At 32.3% G+C, this 17,129-nt stretch overlaps 1 protein-coding gene across 1 annotated transcript; it reads left to right on the top strand.

Annotated features, from left to right (window-relative positions):
• Positions 1–231: 231 nt before the first annotated feature.
• Positions 232–11,780, top strand: LOC134723513 (CCN family member 2-like). Its single transcript, XM_063587103.1, has 5 exons — positions 232–312; positions 3,291–3,407; positions 4,003–4,137; positions 5,714–5,837; positions 11,603–11,780. Exons 1-5 carry the CDS (start codon positions 261–263, stop codon positions 11,727–11,729), a joined length of 555 nt encoding a protein of 184 aa, XP_063443173.1. The 5' UTR covers positions 232–260; the 3' UTR covers positions 11,730–11,780.
• Positions 11,781–17,129: the final 5,349 nt, after the last annotated feature.

The raw sequence follows: 17,129 nt of genomic DNA, 5'->3' as shown, positions 1-17,129 counted from the left end.
ACACGATTTTATAACTTGGGTGTTGTAGTCATAAAATCTTTGTATTGTGCTACCTTAAATGATTTTATCTTTGATACGACAACAATATTTCTTTTGTAATCTGTAGGTGTCAATCGTGCCTGTTATACTTTTAAAACTTAACCTTTGCTACCGAAAGCACTGTCTATTTACATGTTGTATAATTCCTCAGATAAGAAATTTGATTTTGGTAGACTGAACTAAATTATAATCTAAATGACAAATCAGGATTTCGTTACAGCATGACGCTTATATATGTGTTCTTGTTTATAGTATTTTCCGCAGGTGCTTTAGGTTTGTATATTTCATATCATATTTAAACTAATCTGTACATGTATTTCCCTTAAATTAAATTGAACAGCACATGAAGAATGAGGCGGAGTTAAACAGGTACATTTCCTTGTTTAGATGTCCAGTTAATTAAGTGTCGGTGTAGCAGTTTCGCGAATAGGTTTAAAATTATTTTGAGAGTGCAAGAGTCCTTTTGTGATTCAGGTAAAAGATCAGAAAGCTAATGTAAAGACACGTATTTATTTACTACGTCAGCATGGCGATTGTGAATGCGTATATTCGCTTAATTTAGTGATTACGAATTCAATAAAGAAAAACGTGTGGATGCATTTGACATCATAAATCATACAATTATTCCAATAAAAGAATGTAAGGTGAATTTCATTTGTCTTCGCTGCTCAATTATAAACAATGAATTGTTGTACGGTCTACATGTAAAATAACGACAACATTGTAAAAATATTTACAGTTAAATTTCAAAGATGTGTGAATAATTATTTTTACAGTATCATTAGGAATTTCCAAGGCAGGGTGTGGAAATATTCAAAATTCGCATGAAACAGACATTTTCATATAAAACACACAAAATCATACCACAAATTAATATTTTGGTGAAGGAGTAAAAATAAATATACCGAACTGCCGAAGAAAGTTCAAAAGGGAAAATCCGTAATTAAATGGCAAATTAAAATCTCAAACATACCAAACGAATGGATACCAACGGCCATATTTTTTACATGGTACAGGTAATTTCTCATGTAGATATGGTGGATTAAACCTGGTTTTATAGCTAGCTAAGCAGTTGTCGAAACTGCCCTGAGTTTCTATAGACGGTCTATATTGACTATTCCCTTTGTCTCTTATCATTATCGGCTGCTCTCTATTGTACTTATTGCAAACATTAGCCATATAATTATACTGAGAAGAATAATAAACAACAACGCTGTTACTATGATACAGATATATCATACTTAGAAAACCACCATCAACAACAACATACCATAGCAAAATGTACTTTCTTGTACTTATTACAGTATATATTTATATGTAACTAAGGTTACAAGAATGTACCATGTGTTTCTTGTGGAAACTGGAACAAAAAACAACATTCTATTCGCTGTTATTAACACAAATGTATCACAAATCACTCGCATTAATCATTGTTAATAGCTTAAGTGTACTATCAAATACATAATTTCGTGACGTGTACATTTAAGGATGTTCGCTTGTCATGTTTTGGTATTTTTGTAAGATTTTCGGAACATTCTGGTTTTATCCATTTGAATGCCTTAAAAAAATGCCTATTGATCCTCATTTTTCTTTTTATAAATCTTAAATCTGTATTATTAATTAAAAGCCATTTGTAAAACTCTTGTACAATTCTTGTTATTTTTTAATAGTTTTTGAGCACTAAAACATGTCAATGATAAAGCTATGGAAAAGCTATGGCTTATATCTTGAAAACAAGACCAATATATTATTTTTACTCTTTTGGTTCCTTTAATAATGATAACAATGACGATCTTTTCATAACATTAGTAAATACTGATAGGGGATTATTATAATATAGATTAATGTATACTTATGTCATTAAATATTATGAAAAGCTTGTTATTTGGAAACTAAGTAGGAAACCTTCTAAATTCAAATGGCCGTATTCTGCGAAAAATCGTATTATAGTTCGTCACACTTATGGGGAACAAACGATCGAACATGGGTAACAAAGTATTTCCCGCCAACAAAGCTACAGGTCGAGTGGTATTGAGGAATGTTTGTTAAATTGAATGACTTTTGCGTATTGTGTATGTACAGGCTGGATGTGGGTAGCTTGGAAAACACGTCACTATCTATTCCGTTTATAAAATGGATTGCACCAACAAATGAAAACAATCGGTTAAACTCGGTAAGATAGGTCAATAACCTTCGGCTTGTTTGCCAATTATTAATAATTCCGCTATATTGACAGAAATAGGTGATCTGCAGATATAATAACTTAATGTGATACTAAAATGACTAATTGGGACTATTTTGAATTCAAGATAAGGCTATATGTGATTTGACTGCCAAAAAGGAGTATTTCTATATTGCTATACCACAATGTTGTTTATCGTCTTGATATTGTCTTTAGGTTCTTATACACTATTGGCTTTCAAATACTCGGCTTTTATCGTTCCTGATTTCGGTGAATCCAGAAAAGCACTTCGGACGCATAACATTTGTGATGGTTTTTCCGACGTAGTCATTATCGTTTCGGTTTGTGCCCTTTGAACTTAAGGACGCTTAACTATAGCAACATAATACGCATGCTCGAAAATCATTTCTGTGATTGGACAAAATGCTATCATGGTGGGTGATTTGGTTGTGTTTGAAAAAACGTCTCGAAAATTATATCGTGATGGAAAGCAAGTGAAAAACTATAAATATTTGAACTAGATCTTACAAAGATTTATATTCTTATTAAAATAATTGTTTCTACAATAACTCTTTATATCCATGACAGCTGTTTATGCGGGAAAATTATATAATTTGTAATGTAAACTATGTTGTACAACTATGTTGTACAAACGTACATAACTTTTAGAACGCACCTACGCATGTGAGATTTCCGCGGGGTTTTGGTGAATGTAAACAGAAAGATACTACCTATACTACCAATAGTGTCTAGCTTTGTTAACCATGAATTAAGTTTAATGTAAAAAGTAGTAAATGTATATTTGTTTCTTGTTATTTGCACTGGATTTTTTGACAAATAACATTTTTAGGTGTCATCACAATATTCTTATATATTATTGCCTTAATATATAACCAGACTGAGTAAAGAATTTCTTGTAGTTACATTCAGATGGAGATTTTATTAAAGAGGTCCTGCATCATTAAGTCATTGTGCTTCTGAAGGTTATCGAAATGATAGTTTTAAACATATACTCAAATCTAAATTCGTCGGATATCTTTTTTAAAAATAATTCTTGTTTTTTTTACAGTTTCGGCTGATTCTCATTCCAACTGTACTGACGCTTCATTCATTGATTGTCAGGACTCACATGTCTGCAGCCATACAGATCTCAAGAAGTACTGTCCTCTCACATGTGGTATATGCAGTAAGTTATTCAAAGAAGTTATAAATTTTAGCATTGTTCAACGCAGCGATAAAATTGAAAAAAAGTCGAAAGATTAATAATGATAGAAAACTTTACATGCATGTATTTGCATACTTTATATCATTTCTTAATTATCTACACAATATAGTTAGTTCTATATATAAATATAAGGGTTTAAATACTTTTGTCAGGGTTGTGATAACTTACTATACGTGTTGAGATCTTCTTTATGTTCTTGTTCTATTTTCAAAAAGCTATAGTTCGCGACTCGTTCACTCGATCTATACTATATCTAGCTCCTGACACAAACACGTCTTAATGTTGATATTCAAATGAAATAGATGCAACTACATTATTTCTCTTATAATCCGAAAGTGTTTCATAATTTTTGTCCTTTGAAGCAACATTAAAGTCGTTATGGCCAACTGTTTGCCTACAGTATTCTGTTTGTACTTGTTTTAATACAGCAAAAAAATGTACACACAAAATCGTCGTTTAACTACATTTATGATTAACAAATTGCATAAACTTATTGGTTTTCTTTAGTATTTGAGCTTTAAACAATGTATTAATACTTCAGTTTCTTCTGTTTTAGAACCGTGTCAAGACGAGAGTGTGTTTAACTGTAATCAGAATGTGTGTTCTTTTCCCACACTAAAGAAGTTCTGCCCTGTAACTTGTAATTCTTGCAGTGATCCCACACATAACATACTTAATACAAGTACCCCCGGTATGTTATTTAGTTTTATATTTGTGTAGGTTATCATTCAGACGAACGTTAGATATCATGGTTACTTATGTTTAATCTAAATGTAATATTTCAATTTTATTTATTCATTTATTTGTTCTAGTTATTTTTAGACTACGCAGTTGGTGTGCATTGAAAATCTTATGTTCCCAGATATATTGTCAAATATAGCTAACTTAAAGGTTATTTCTTCCTGGTGTAGAAAATTCTTATTATTTTTATCAAAGTTGTAATCATCTGATAATGATAATTCAAAAGTGTTCAAGAAAGGTCGCGTGCCAAAAAATACAAAAATATCGACAATAATATTGTATTCTTACCAGACTCAGGAATAAACTACAAATAAAGTGACTCGTTGCTTTCTACATATTCTTTAATATATTTTGAAATTTCAAACATAAACATCTTTTTTGTCTTACGTTCAAACATGTCAAAAACTATGCCTTAATTTCTGACTTGAGTTAAAATTCATAAAAAAAACACCTACACTTACACAGCAGAGCTCACAGCTGGATCAATGCAGTATGAAGACAGGTACTCCTGATCTCAGTAATACGACAAAAAGGCCTTCTATTAATATTTCGTTTCCATTTTTTTTTCATATAAGAATTCTTCAAAAAGAGTTTATAATGATACTTAAAATTATCTACACGTTTAAATTATATTGTTTAAAATATGCACTACTTGCTTTGTCTAACATTTTCCGAATTAATGGCACTTCCCTTAAATCCATGTTATGTTTTTTCACTGGCATAAATGCAACAATAACGGTTGACACTCTCACTCCAAACAAAACGTTGGAGATATTTTACCAGTCGGTATAACATTGCAATCAAACAACGCACGTCAAAATTCGACGACGGATGTTATTATGGTAAAAAGAAAATGACCAATAGATTAACAATTAAAATAAGAAAAATCACGTATTAAATAAATACTAATAAGGCAACAGTAGCACCAACTTGAACTAAGGGGGCAAGCTGTAGGACGCATCCGGGTACTGGAGTTTCTCGCTTGTGACTTTCTGCTGATGTCTGTTCTATGGTCGGGTTGTTGTCTCTTTGACCTTTCCCCATTTCCATTTTCAATGTTACATTGGTGATACAGAAGTAAGTAACTACAGAATATCCTCATCACCCCTTTTATTTTCCTAATGACAATTAAAAATTCGGTGATAAGTCATATCAATTGTGAATAACATTGAATTTTTTCAAGTAACATAATAAAACTATTTTTAATATTCAACACCGGAAAAAATGTCAGTTTTTAGAGGCAGTCATCGTTCCAAAAACAGTCACTATTGATAGATTAACAAAAAAATCCTCTATCATCGTATGGTCTCCCTTAATTACAAACATATATGATTAAAATTTTGAATGGAAAGGGGTGATATGTCCACAAGACAACAACCCGACCAAAGAACTGATTACAAATGTTGATTGTACGGTTGATAGTTTTCAATGTTATTTTCAGGTCTCGAAGTTGTATATCGTTGTCATTTCAATTTTAGAATAATTTTCAATAATGCTTCCTTTCGGCTTAATTCTATTTTATACAGTACAGGCAAACGGCTGTTTTTACAAGGGAAATGTTTACCAGGAAGGCGAACACTTTACTGATGGCTGTGATTACAATTGTATATGTGAAGATGGACCTAAAGGATTTTACAGATGTCACTCAATGTAAGGATACAGCTATCTTGCAACTTACTGCGCATGTTCGGTAAATTTAAGAAAGGTTTAAAAAAAAAAAAAAAAAAAGGAAGTGTGACATGATATGATTGCTAATTATTTAACTATTCAATAGTATTCAAATGATGTAGTCTAAGAGGTATACTATAACTACTGTGTGTTACCGTACGGACTGTGTAATGTTTTCTAAACTTGCTATACGGCTCGTTGATAAAATACAATCAGAAACGGTTATTACAGACAAAGACCCCAGAGGATGTTCAGTCTTTAATACAAATGCTGATAATTGATCTCAGGCAACAATAGTCAATGTAGCAATGATCTTCAATGTATCAATGAATGAGCAACGATTATAAACCATGTATTGTGAAACCATTGGCGTCTCATTTGTTTCAATTCCATTTCGGAGGGGATATGACCGTTATCGGGACTCTGTGGTCGGGTGTTTTAAAGCTCGGGATTTCGGAATTGGCACTATCGGGATCCGGGAATTCTTTCTTCGAATTTCGGGTTGTCGGGACTTAAATCCATTTCAATTCGGGACCTCGGGATTGCGTGTTTTTAAAACCGGGATTTCAGAGAATTTTTTTAGAGTGATCCTTCACAAATAAGAATTTATCCGTCCCTAAGACACGATACTTGTATCTACATGGGTCATTCTATTTATGAAACATAGAAATACCAACTCTTTCAATCCGTCCTTTAGTTTGAAATGGGGGAAATCAATACTTGTGTCATATATAGAAAAGTCAAATGATTTGATACTTTTGCAAGATGAAAGAATCTTAGACTGTATATGCATTTGTACTCTAAAAGATCTTTGGTATGTTTTATTATCCACATCTGATTCACGCCACCTCTAGAATAGGCAGTTTCACATAACTTTGAAGCCCGGCTTTGATTATTGATAAGATAAATGTTAATAATTTAGAAAGAGGTTCCGTGGAGCACTTGGAAGACCCACCAATATACTGTTTTTTGTAAGGACACTTATGTAGTTTAGTTATCCAATACAGTGATGGAAGATCCAGTCCTTCATCTTTGGTTAAAATTCTAAAGGAACATAGAACAAACATATGATTATCCAGGATTTCCTCTTCGGTAATTAGTTATCAAATGTACCAGGATTATAATTTAGTACGCCAGACGCGCGTTTGGTCTACATTCATGTAACTCATCAGTGACACTTATATCAAAATATTTATAAAGCTAAACAAGTACAAATTTAAAGAGCATTGAGGATCCAAAATTGTCGTGAGGGTATATGCTGAGTTTCAAAGTGAATTGTAAATACCTAATTCATTTATCAAGCAGTTGATATAATGAGTTTTACACATAAAAACGATGTTGATTGGGGCTTTGTCTGCGGGGACAACAACATATTTGTCATAGTGGTAGGACAAGTGCTAGTCAACATTTGGGTCTTTAAAGATTGACGTTTGATCAGTTTCTTAATTCCGATTTGCATTACCCAGGTAGCATCTGTTTTTTGACGTGATATGTCTAGCTGTACTCATGTAAATAGCATATTTTCTGGAAATATTTGTTCTAAATGTTTAAAGAGCATTATTTTTAAATATCTTGATTTTATATTGAAATAACATAATTATGGTATTATTCAGTGTCAATTGAAAATATCCAGAAAACATCTGTCAAACATCTGGACAAAATATTCTTCTTATGTCTAGGATATGTTTTCTTGATGTCTATCAAATGATTGATTTAAATAACTATATTCCCATTTTTATAATAAGTTGATGCATTGAATTAAAAGATTATAAATCACCTCAGATATTCTACTGATAGGTATTTTATTATATATAATCAGTATATTCACAACGTCAATTGGAGAGTAAGAAGTTGTCCACTCGTGTCAATGATCAGTTGATTCAAATTGTATTTGTTGTTTTGGGCTGGTTTTAAATATTTTTTGTTTGTGCATAAAATCATTCAACATTTAGGTAAATACATTTAAATGACTACACAGATTTAAAAATGTTATATAAAAAGATGGAAGAGCACATTTTTTTGTTAGAACATTGGAATGATATAATTTTCAAGTATGTGGTATAAAGGGGGAGATAAATACATAATACGTTGGCATATTGTTGGCACAATGTTGGCTTATATTTCTTTATTGGCATGAAATATCAATGATATTTTTTTATAAACACTGTATAAAAACTTTGAATTAGGCAAAATACAAAGAATTTTCTTGTTCTAGGCACAGATTATCGTAGTCCTATTTGGTATGATTTTATGATTTTGATTTTTTACTAAGTCCTCAATGCTCTTCAAACACAATCGTTATTCGCTAGATAATTTTTCTTTTGACTTGATTTGAATTTGTATCTAAGTTAGATTAGATTTGTTAAGACTTTGCTATCAAAAATGAGGAGACATTCATGTCAATCTGATTAAAAAATTGTATAAAAAATATTTCCTTTTTCATATTAAACATCATGGGCTTCTCACAAATATCACTAACAAACATAAGAAAAACATTTGTCGAACATCTTACAAATATCAATTAAAAATATTATGTAAATATGTTTATAAAATATTTCTTTTTTTCATATCAAACATGTGCTTTACTCAAATATCACTAACAAACATTTGGAGAACATTTCTAGCACGCATAGATTACCTTAGCCGTATTTGGCACAACTTTTTGGAATTTTGGATCCTCAATGCTCTTCAACTTTGTACGTGTTTGGGTTTATAAATATTTTTTATTTGAGCGTCACTGATGAGTCTTATGTAGACGAAACGCGCGTCTGGCGTACTAAATTATAATCCTGGTACCTTTGATAACTATTTACACCACTGGGTCGATGCCACTGCTGGTGGACGTTTCGTCCCCGAGGGTATCACCAGCCCAGTAGTCAACACTTCGGTGTTGACATGAATATCAATAATGTGGTCATTTTTATAAATTTCCTGTATACAAAACTTTGAACTTTTTGAAAAACTAAGGATTTTCTTATTCCAGGCATAGATTACCTTAGCCGTATTTGGCACAACTTTTTGGAATTTTGGATCCTCAATGCTCTTCAACTTTGTACGTGTTTGGGTTTATAAATATTTTTTATTTGAGCGTCACTGATGAGTCTTATGTAGACGAAACGCGCGTCTGGCGTACTAAATTATAATCCTGGTACCTTTGATAACTATTTACACCACTGGGTCGATGCCACTGCTGGTGGACGTTTCGTCCCCGAGGGTATCACCAGCCCAGTAGTCAACACTTCGGTGTTGACATGAATATCAATAATGTGGTCATTTTTATAAATTTCCTGTATACAAAACTTTGAACTTTTTGAAAAACTAAGGATTTTCTTATTCCAGGCATAGATTACCTTAGCCGTATTTGGCACAACTTTTTGGAATTTTGGATCCTCAAGCACTTTAACTTTGTACGTGTTTGGGTTTATAAATATTTTTGATTTGAGCGTCACTGATGAGTCTTATGTAGACGAAACGCGCGTCTGGCGTACTAAATTATAATCCTGGTACCTTTGATAACTATTTACACCACTGGGTCGATGCCACTGCTGGTGGACGTTTCGTCCCCGAGGGTATCACCAGCCCAGTAGTCAACACTTCGGTGTTGACATGAATATCAATAATGTGGTCATTTTTATAAATTTCCTGTATACAAAACTTTGAACTTTTTGAAAAACTAAGGATTTTCTTATTCCAGGCATAGATTACCTTAGCCGTATTTGGCACAACTTTTTGGAATTTTGGATCCTCAATGCTCTTCAACTTTGTACGTGTTTGGGTTTATAAATATTTTTGATTTGAGCGTCACTGATGAGTCTTATGTAGACGAAACGCGCGTCTGGCGTACTAAATTATAATCCTGGTACCTTTGATAACTATTTACACCACTGGGTCGATGCCACTGCTGGTGGACGTTTCGTTCCCGAGGGTATCACCAGCCCAGTAGTCAACACTTCGGTGTTGACATGAATATCAATAATGTGGTCATTTTCATAAATTTCCTGTATACAAAACTTTGAACTTTTTGAAAAACTAAGGATTTTCTTATTCCAGGCATAGATTACCTTAGCCGTATTTGGCACAACTTTTTGGAATTTTGGATCCTCAATGCTCTTCAACTTTGTACGTGTTTGGGTTTATAAATATTTTTGATTTGAGCGTCACTGATGAGTCTTATGTAGACGAAACGCGCGTCTGGCGTACTAAATTATAATCCTGGTACCTTTGATAACTAGCACACATCTTACAAATATCTTTTAAACATATTATCTTAAAACGTTTATGAAACAGTCTTTAACTAATGTTTTCTAAATAAAAACGAAAAAATATATTGTTATGATGTTATTCTAATATTCATTAGATATTACCATTTTTATATTTTTAATTAGGACAAGAAAAGTATATTGATGTTACATCAAAAAGATATTGTATTATAAATCAAACCTATGCTTTACATAAATGTAAATCAAAAATGTTTTATAAATATTTCTTTTACACATCTAAAAAATATATATATTAAATGTTATATAAAAATTTCCATCAGATATTGATTGAATATTGCGAAGAAATGTCTCCTCGACATACAATTGTTCTCATTTATAAAAATGTCTATTTAACGTTTTAAAAACATCAGCAAAGAATATTTTACTTATAATTATTTATTATAAAAAAATATTTACAAAAAATGTTTTTATATTAGCAATCAAACATTGGGATGAAATATAATTGTTAAAATATCATTCTTGCATAATTTCTGATGCAAAAAAAAAAATATCTATAAAATATATTTTGGTAAATGTTTTTGACAAACTTATCTATAACCAGTCAATAATATCATGAAAACATTATGTGTTAGCTGGGTAACGACCTCACAGTCTTAATCCGTTCGGAAAGAGTATATACTTCTTCCTTCTCGCGCTTAGTCCATTGCGTGGCATAATCCGTTACTGAATCCATCAGATTTTGAAGTTGTATTTACAATTGATAGATTTAGGTTCACGATATTTCGGACCTTTGGACAACGCATTTCGCAAGAAATACCAGTAATAACGTGGCCAGACGAATTATATGTGAATCGGTAACTAGCACAAGTGCAATCAGGAGGTTAAGACATGAAGTCGTCAATATTGAGATCCTGCAAAACGTGTTTGTAATTGAAAATTTGATTTGCAATCGGTTTGGTATTGGTATTAGAAATGATTGGTACAGACTGGTCTTTGAAATAAAGAGGTATTTTTGACTGAACTAATTAATGATGAAGGATGTTGCATAAGTTGACGCCATTTAGATCTTTGTTGGTAAAGAAATGATTTAGAAAATATCTCTTCTCTTTTTCATATAGGCGTGTCTATTACAAAATGTATACTTATGATAAACATGTCCCTTACACAGGTGAAAATACGTTTTAGACAGTAATAACTGAGATTGATATTTAAGCAAAAATACTTAAATGTCGTGATTGCTACCAACCATGAAATTATAACATATGTTATTTACAATTCACCATAGTTTATTGTAAAGTTTAATAATAATTTCACTTCTACACCCAACCCTGTTATCAATCTCCAATACAAACAGAGTGTTCGTCCTTTTTTCCTGATTGGGGAGGAAAGGATGACAAGTCTGTCTGTATGGTAGATTGCCCTTTTTTAAATTACAACTTTATACAGGTCTGGACCGGCTTTAATCGTCATATTTGTTCAAGAAATATATTACATGCATGATGTGATATGTTGTCAATTTTGTTACAGGTGTACCCAGTGGAACCTACCAAGGAATTGTACATTAAATCCTCCAGCTCCTGGGAAGTGTTGTAAAACACCAAGTTGTCCGTCACACATGACAATAAACTATCCACCAGGGTATATAGAGCAGTAGTCAACTGTTTAAACATGTACAGTACATTTATATGTACAGTAAAACATATAATGAGTGAATAAATATATGAAAAAAAATGGGTTTAGATTTGTTTCGATAACAATTTCCTCTATCATCATGGTTATAAAACAAACTCACTGTGACTATTAAATGAAGATTAACAATTAAAGCATTGTTTCTTCTCTTTGAGTTCTTAGGTACATGTGTTCTGATTTTTATTTGTATCATAATTAATACATAACATCTTTTCTGTTTACTTTCGTATACTAGAAGAAGGTGATTTGTAAAAATGCCGATTACATAAAATTGAGAATGGAAATATTTTTTATAGGATTTACGTGATTTTAGTTTGAAGTTGAATTTTTAATCAATGATTTTTGGTGTGATTAAGAATTATAAAGTATCAATTATATGGACGACGACAGACCCCGGACGCAACGTCACAAGAAAAGCTCTCTTCGGGTAAAGGAAGCTAAAAAGTAAAGCATTTCCGATGACCTAGAATAATATTTAAAATTGACCGATTCTGCATTTATCTACATTCTCTTTAAAAATGTAATGTTGGATACGTTAAATTGGAAAATTACCTAGAATATGACCTTGTATGTCCAAAGATTTTTGGATGACAGAAATGATTACAGTTTAAGGTAAGTTGAAGGATGTGTTCATTTATACACGAGTACTTGAGCCGTATGTAAAGATAATACATGAACTTTTGAGTTGCATAACTCTTTAATGGTAGATCTTATTTTGTTTCAAAATTGAAACCATAGTAAACCAATATTAGCATGCAGCAGTAAGAATAAAGTCTTAAAAACTGAATAATTTCCTAAATCAATACAAATACTTTTAAGTCCACAAACTCAAGTAAACTATTCTGGCTTATTTTTAATCAAAAATTGTCTTATCTTAATCCAGGGATCATTGCTTACTGTAGTAAAGACGAGGTTGGGCCAGGATTCCGAGCTAATCTTTATCCTTGTTATCCCAACAGCAAGTTTCAAGAAAATGTACCTAAGACTAATATGTCTAAGGATTAAAACCAGATACATGAATTCGGTTATTGTAAAAGTTTGTGGAAACAAACACTTTTTGTACATAAACAAGGCCGTTAGTTGTCTTGTTTGAATTGTTTTACATTGTCATTTCGGGGCATTTTATATCTGACTATGCGCCATTGGCTTTGCTCATAGATGAAGTCCGTACGGTGACCTATAATTGATATTTTCTGTGTTGTTTTAGTCTTTCGTGGAGAGTTGTCTCATTGGTAATTACACTACATCTTCTGTTGTATACTTATATGTAGAGATCTACAGGTGAACATAGGTACACTGTAACGTATCAGCGTACGATCATCTTTAATCCGTAATTGCGGGAAACAAAGATATAGGAAGATGTGGTGTGAGTGTCAATGAGACAACTCTCCATCCAAGTAACAATTTAAAAAGTAAACCATTATAGGTTAAAGTACGGCCTTCAACACGGAGCATTAATTTACCTCTTGACGTACAGTAACATGTTGTTCTCAGAATTCGTGTATGCTCGTGTTCTGATTTTATTGATCCTTCTCGGTATTCGTCAATGCCTCTTTTCGGCTTTCGTATATCCTTCTCATTATTCGTGTATGCTCCTTGTCGGCTTTTGAATGATCCTTCATGGTATTCGTATATGCTCCTTCTCGGCTGTTGTATATCCTTCTCATATTCATGTATGGTCCTTCTAAGTATTTGTGTATGACCCATCTCAGTAATTGTGTATGATACTTCTCGTGATCCATCTCAATATATGTGTAGTATCCTTCTCAGTATTTGTGTATGATACTTCTCGTGATCCATCTCAATATATGTGTAGTATCCTTCTCAGTATTTGTGTATGTTCCTTCTCGTGATCCATCTCAGTATATGTGTAGTATCCTTCTCAGTAATTGTGTATGATACTTCGCAGTATTTGTTTATGATCCTTCTCAGTATTTGTGTTAAAAGTAATATCACAAAAATACTGAACTCTTGGGGAAATTCATAACGGAAATTCCCTAATCAAATGGCAAAATCAAATGATAAAACACATTAAAAAAATGGACAACAGATGTCATATTCCTGATTTGGTGCAGACATTTTCAAAATGTTACGACGTAAGGGACATATCCGATATCATCTGTGAAACGGTTATTCCATAGCGGTCAACCAACTCGTGATGGCATCCGTACAATTTACGGAGGGATTATGTATAAGTACCCGTACACGTTTACTCTATGTTGTTGTTATACGTATTTCTATTTGTATCCATCTTATGAGTACAGCCTTCTAAAACTGATGTATTTGGTTTGTTGTCTATGTTATTTTTTGTACTGTTACACTATTGTCCTAGGATAGGGGACATACGCTCAAATGTTTAACCCCGTCACATTCTGTATGTGCAGTGCTAAGTCACGGGCCTTTATTTCAGTGGTTGTCTTTTATTGCTGTGTTAAGATATTTTTTCGCTCATTATTTTGTTCAGTACATACATTAGGCTGTTGGGTTTTTTTTTCTTTTGAATTGTTTATTATCAATTTCATCCTTAAGTTTCTTTCGCTCAAATTTCCTATTCTTATTTCTTTTCGACCAAATGTTTTAAAACTATGGCACCCAAACTTCCTTTCATCTCTAAAAATGGCCTTATATGTGACTTAACTGTCCATTGCCGATATTCGAGTATAATATTGTTACTAAAAAAATTAGAAGACAACATATTCTTTTCAAGTCTCATCTTTAATACATTTGTAAATGCGTTATCAAAATATTGATTAACATAACAATGTATACGTACATGTATATAACAATAACATTTAAACAAGTCAGATGCTGATCCAGTATTTATGAAAGGGGACGTTATTATAAAAAGCTGAATTTCAAAATGGCGAATAGGCGAGGCAAAAACAAGGCTTCATATACATTGAATATCCTTGTACTCGCGTGGTCGTAATGACCAATGAAAAGGGAAGAATGCTTCACCATACATGTATATACATGTATCCAATATTTCGAGATAATGTCTTGAAGATATATTGACTTCAATAGAATAACAAAGCAGATATTTGCAATGCAAAAGTAAACATTGCATCAATAAACAAGAATGTGTTCATAGTACTCGGATACCCCACCGCACTATCATTTTCTATGTTCAGTGGACCGTGAAAATGTGTGTGTGTTGGGGGGGGGGGATACATTTTGTATCTGTAATTTGTAATTAAAATTCGAAAGATCATATCATAAGGAACATGTTTACTAAGTTTCAAGTTGATTGGACTTCAACTTCATCAACAACTACGTCGACCAAAAACCTTAACCTGAAGTAGGACATACAGACGGACGGGGCGGATGGACGGACGGACGGACTAACGAATGAACGGTACCAAAGACCAGAAAACATAACGTCCATAAATGGGGCATATAAATACAAAATATAGTGATTGGGGTTACTTTTTACATGTATATAATGTCAGCTAGTGTGTGTTCAAACCGAAGCCCGGCATAGGATAAATGCAATACTTAATATCCTCATTGTGTGCTTGGTGAAACTTTAAATATTTATATTTGAGAGTATTGAAATAATTTTGAGAGATATAGAGGTACTTTCAGTTAGACCAGATGTGCAGAAATACTTTATGATGTTTTCAGAAACTAAAAGTATACACATGACGCTTCCATACTTTGTTAGACCATGCATAGACTTTTTTTGGCACATGACACTGAGGAGAAATGAATTCAGACGAAAGGAATACATTCGAAATCTTTAGTTTATTCATTAAAATCCACTCAATTTTCAGAGCCAATCTATTATACTAGTATTCATTTGAAATGTGTTTTGTTCTATTCTCCGAACTAATTGGTCACTAGACGTTGTTTTTCCTCTCACTCATGATATTTTATGTCTAAATAATCATCTTTAAAAGTATTTGAACTTGTTTCTTGCTGCATTTGAAGATGCGCATATTAAATGTGATAATGTTGTAGAGAAGAGTAAATGTAGCAGTGAGCAATGAGCAATGAACATCCATGGTGAAGATAACAATCCAGAAAAGCTCTTTAAATTTGGATGCATGAAATTCATTGAGTGATATTTATCCCCATTTGACTTCCTAGAAAAGCCCTTTATGCTTTGATTTTCTATTTTGGTTTATTTGCATATAACAAACTTTATTTATTGTTTAAATACTGTATTATTTAACAAAAGCCTGATCCATGTGTAAGCAATACTAGATTTTTTTCAAACGAGCTGGGTAAAGTTTAAATGTAGTGGAGGTCAAATGCTATCTATACAAACATTTAGGAGCATTGATATTGAAAAAATCCTACAAAACACGCAGCAAATACTTTTAAATTTTTGTGGATACAAAATATATAACACATGCTGTTTACGACTTACAGAATAAGGAATAATGAGCACACATAAAGAAAGAAAAAACGACAAACAAATTAATAATAGAGAACGGCTGCCATATATAATACAAATATAACGAATTTTAGAGAAAAAAAAAACCCACCATATCATATACATGTACATTTTGTATGTAAAGAACAGTGGAAATTTAAATAACGAGAAATACCTTACCAAACATATCAACAAATTCTGAACGTAATAAATAGTTTAACATCAATGTTCATTTCAAAACAATAAAAAGAATATAAGTATTATCGTTTACAACATGTAAATATTTTCTTAATTCTTTGTTTGATTTCTGGAATACGCCAAGCATAGATGAAAGGGTTTATTATACTGTTCAACACTAAGGGTACAAATAAAAGTAGTCTTGTTTTCTGCGATGTAAATCTCGTTCCATAGAAGAAGTCTAACCAAAACGAAAATATGAATGGACCTGTCAGAAATATCGTGGTTACTGCTATAATGATCGTTGTTATAAATGCTCTTTTCTCCCATGTACTTGGCTTTATCTTTCGCAGAGTTTTCTGTACTAAACTTTTTGGTGTGATTAAGAGCTGACCGTTTTCTACTTCACGATCTTTTCTCAACTGTTTTACAATCTCGCTTATTCGATTCGACATTTCAAACGATTTAGTTATCTCTTCGGACATTTCGTTACTCATCAATCCTACAGTGGTCCACTCTTTGTTATCCGAAGTTGAAACGTAATTGTTTTCAATTCTACAGTTTTTACACTCACAAGGCGTATCATCTTCCGTAATCGTCATTTCAATACTTTCTTGACCGTTTTGATTTACAGCGATTTTTGTTGGTTTGAAAAAATATTTCCAAATAAGCATACTTGTTCTAATGGTTAGAAAAAGGATGCCTGCCATAAATGAAGTCAACACACCAGCTATGAACTGAATAAAAAAGTTTAGATGGTTTCCGTATAAATTCGGTACGGTACAAGATTCGATTGTTTGCGCTTTAGGA

Source organism: Mytilus trossulus, chromosome 6, assembly GCF_036588685.1.
Source record: "Mytilus trossulus isolate FHL-02 chromosome 6, PNRI_Mtr1.1.1.hap1, whole genome shotgun sequence".
NCBI classification, from domain to species: Eukaryota; Metazoa; Mollusca; class Bivalvia; order Mytilida; family Mytilidae; genus Mytilus; species Mytilus trossulus.
The sequence above is the reverse complement of the archived record's forward strand: the minus strand, read 5'-3'. Positions and strand labels throughout refer to the sequence as shown.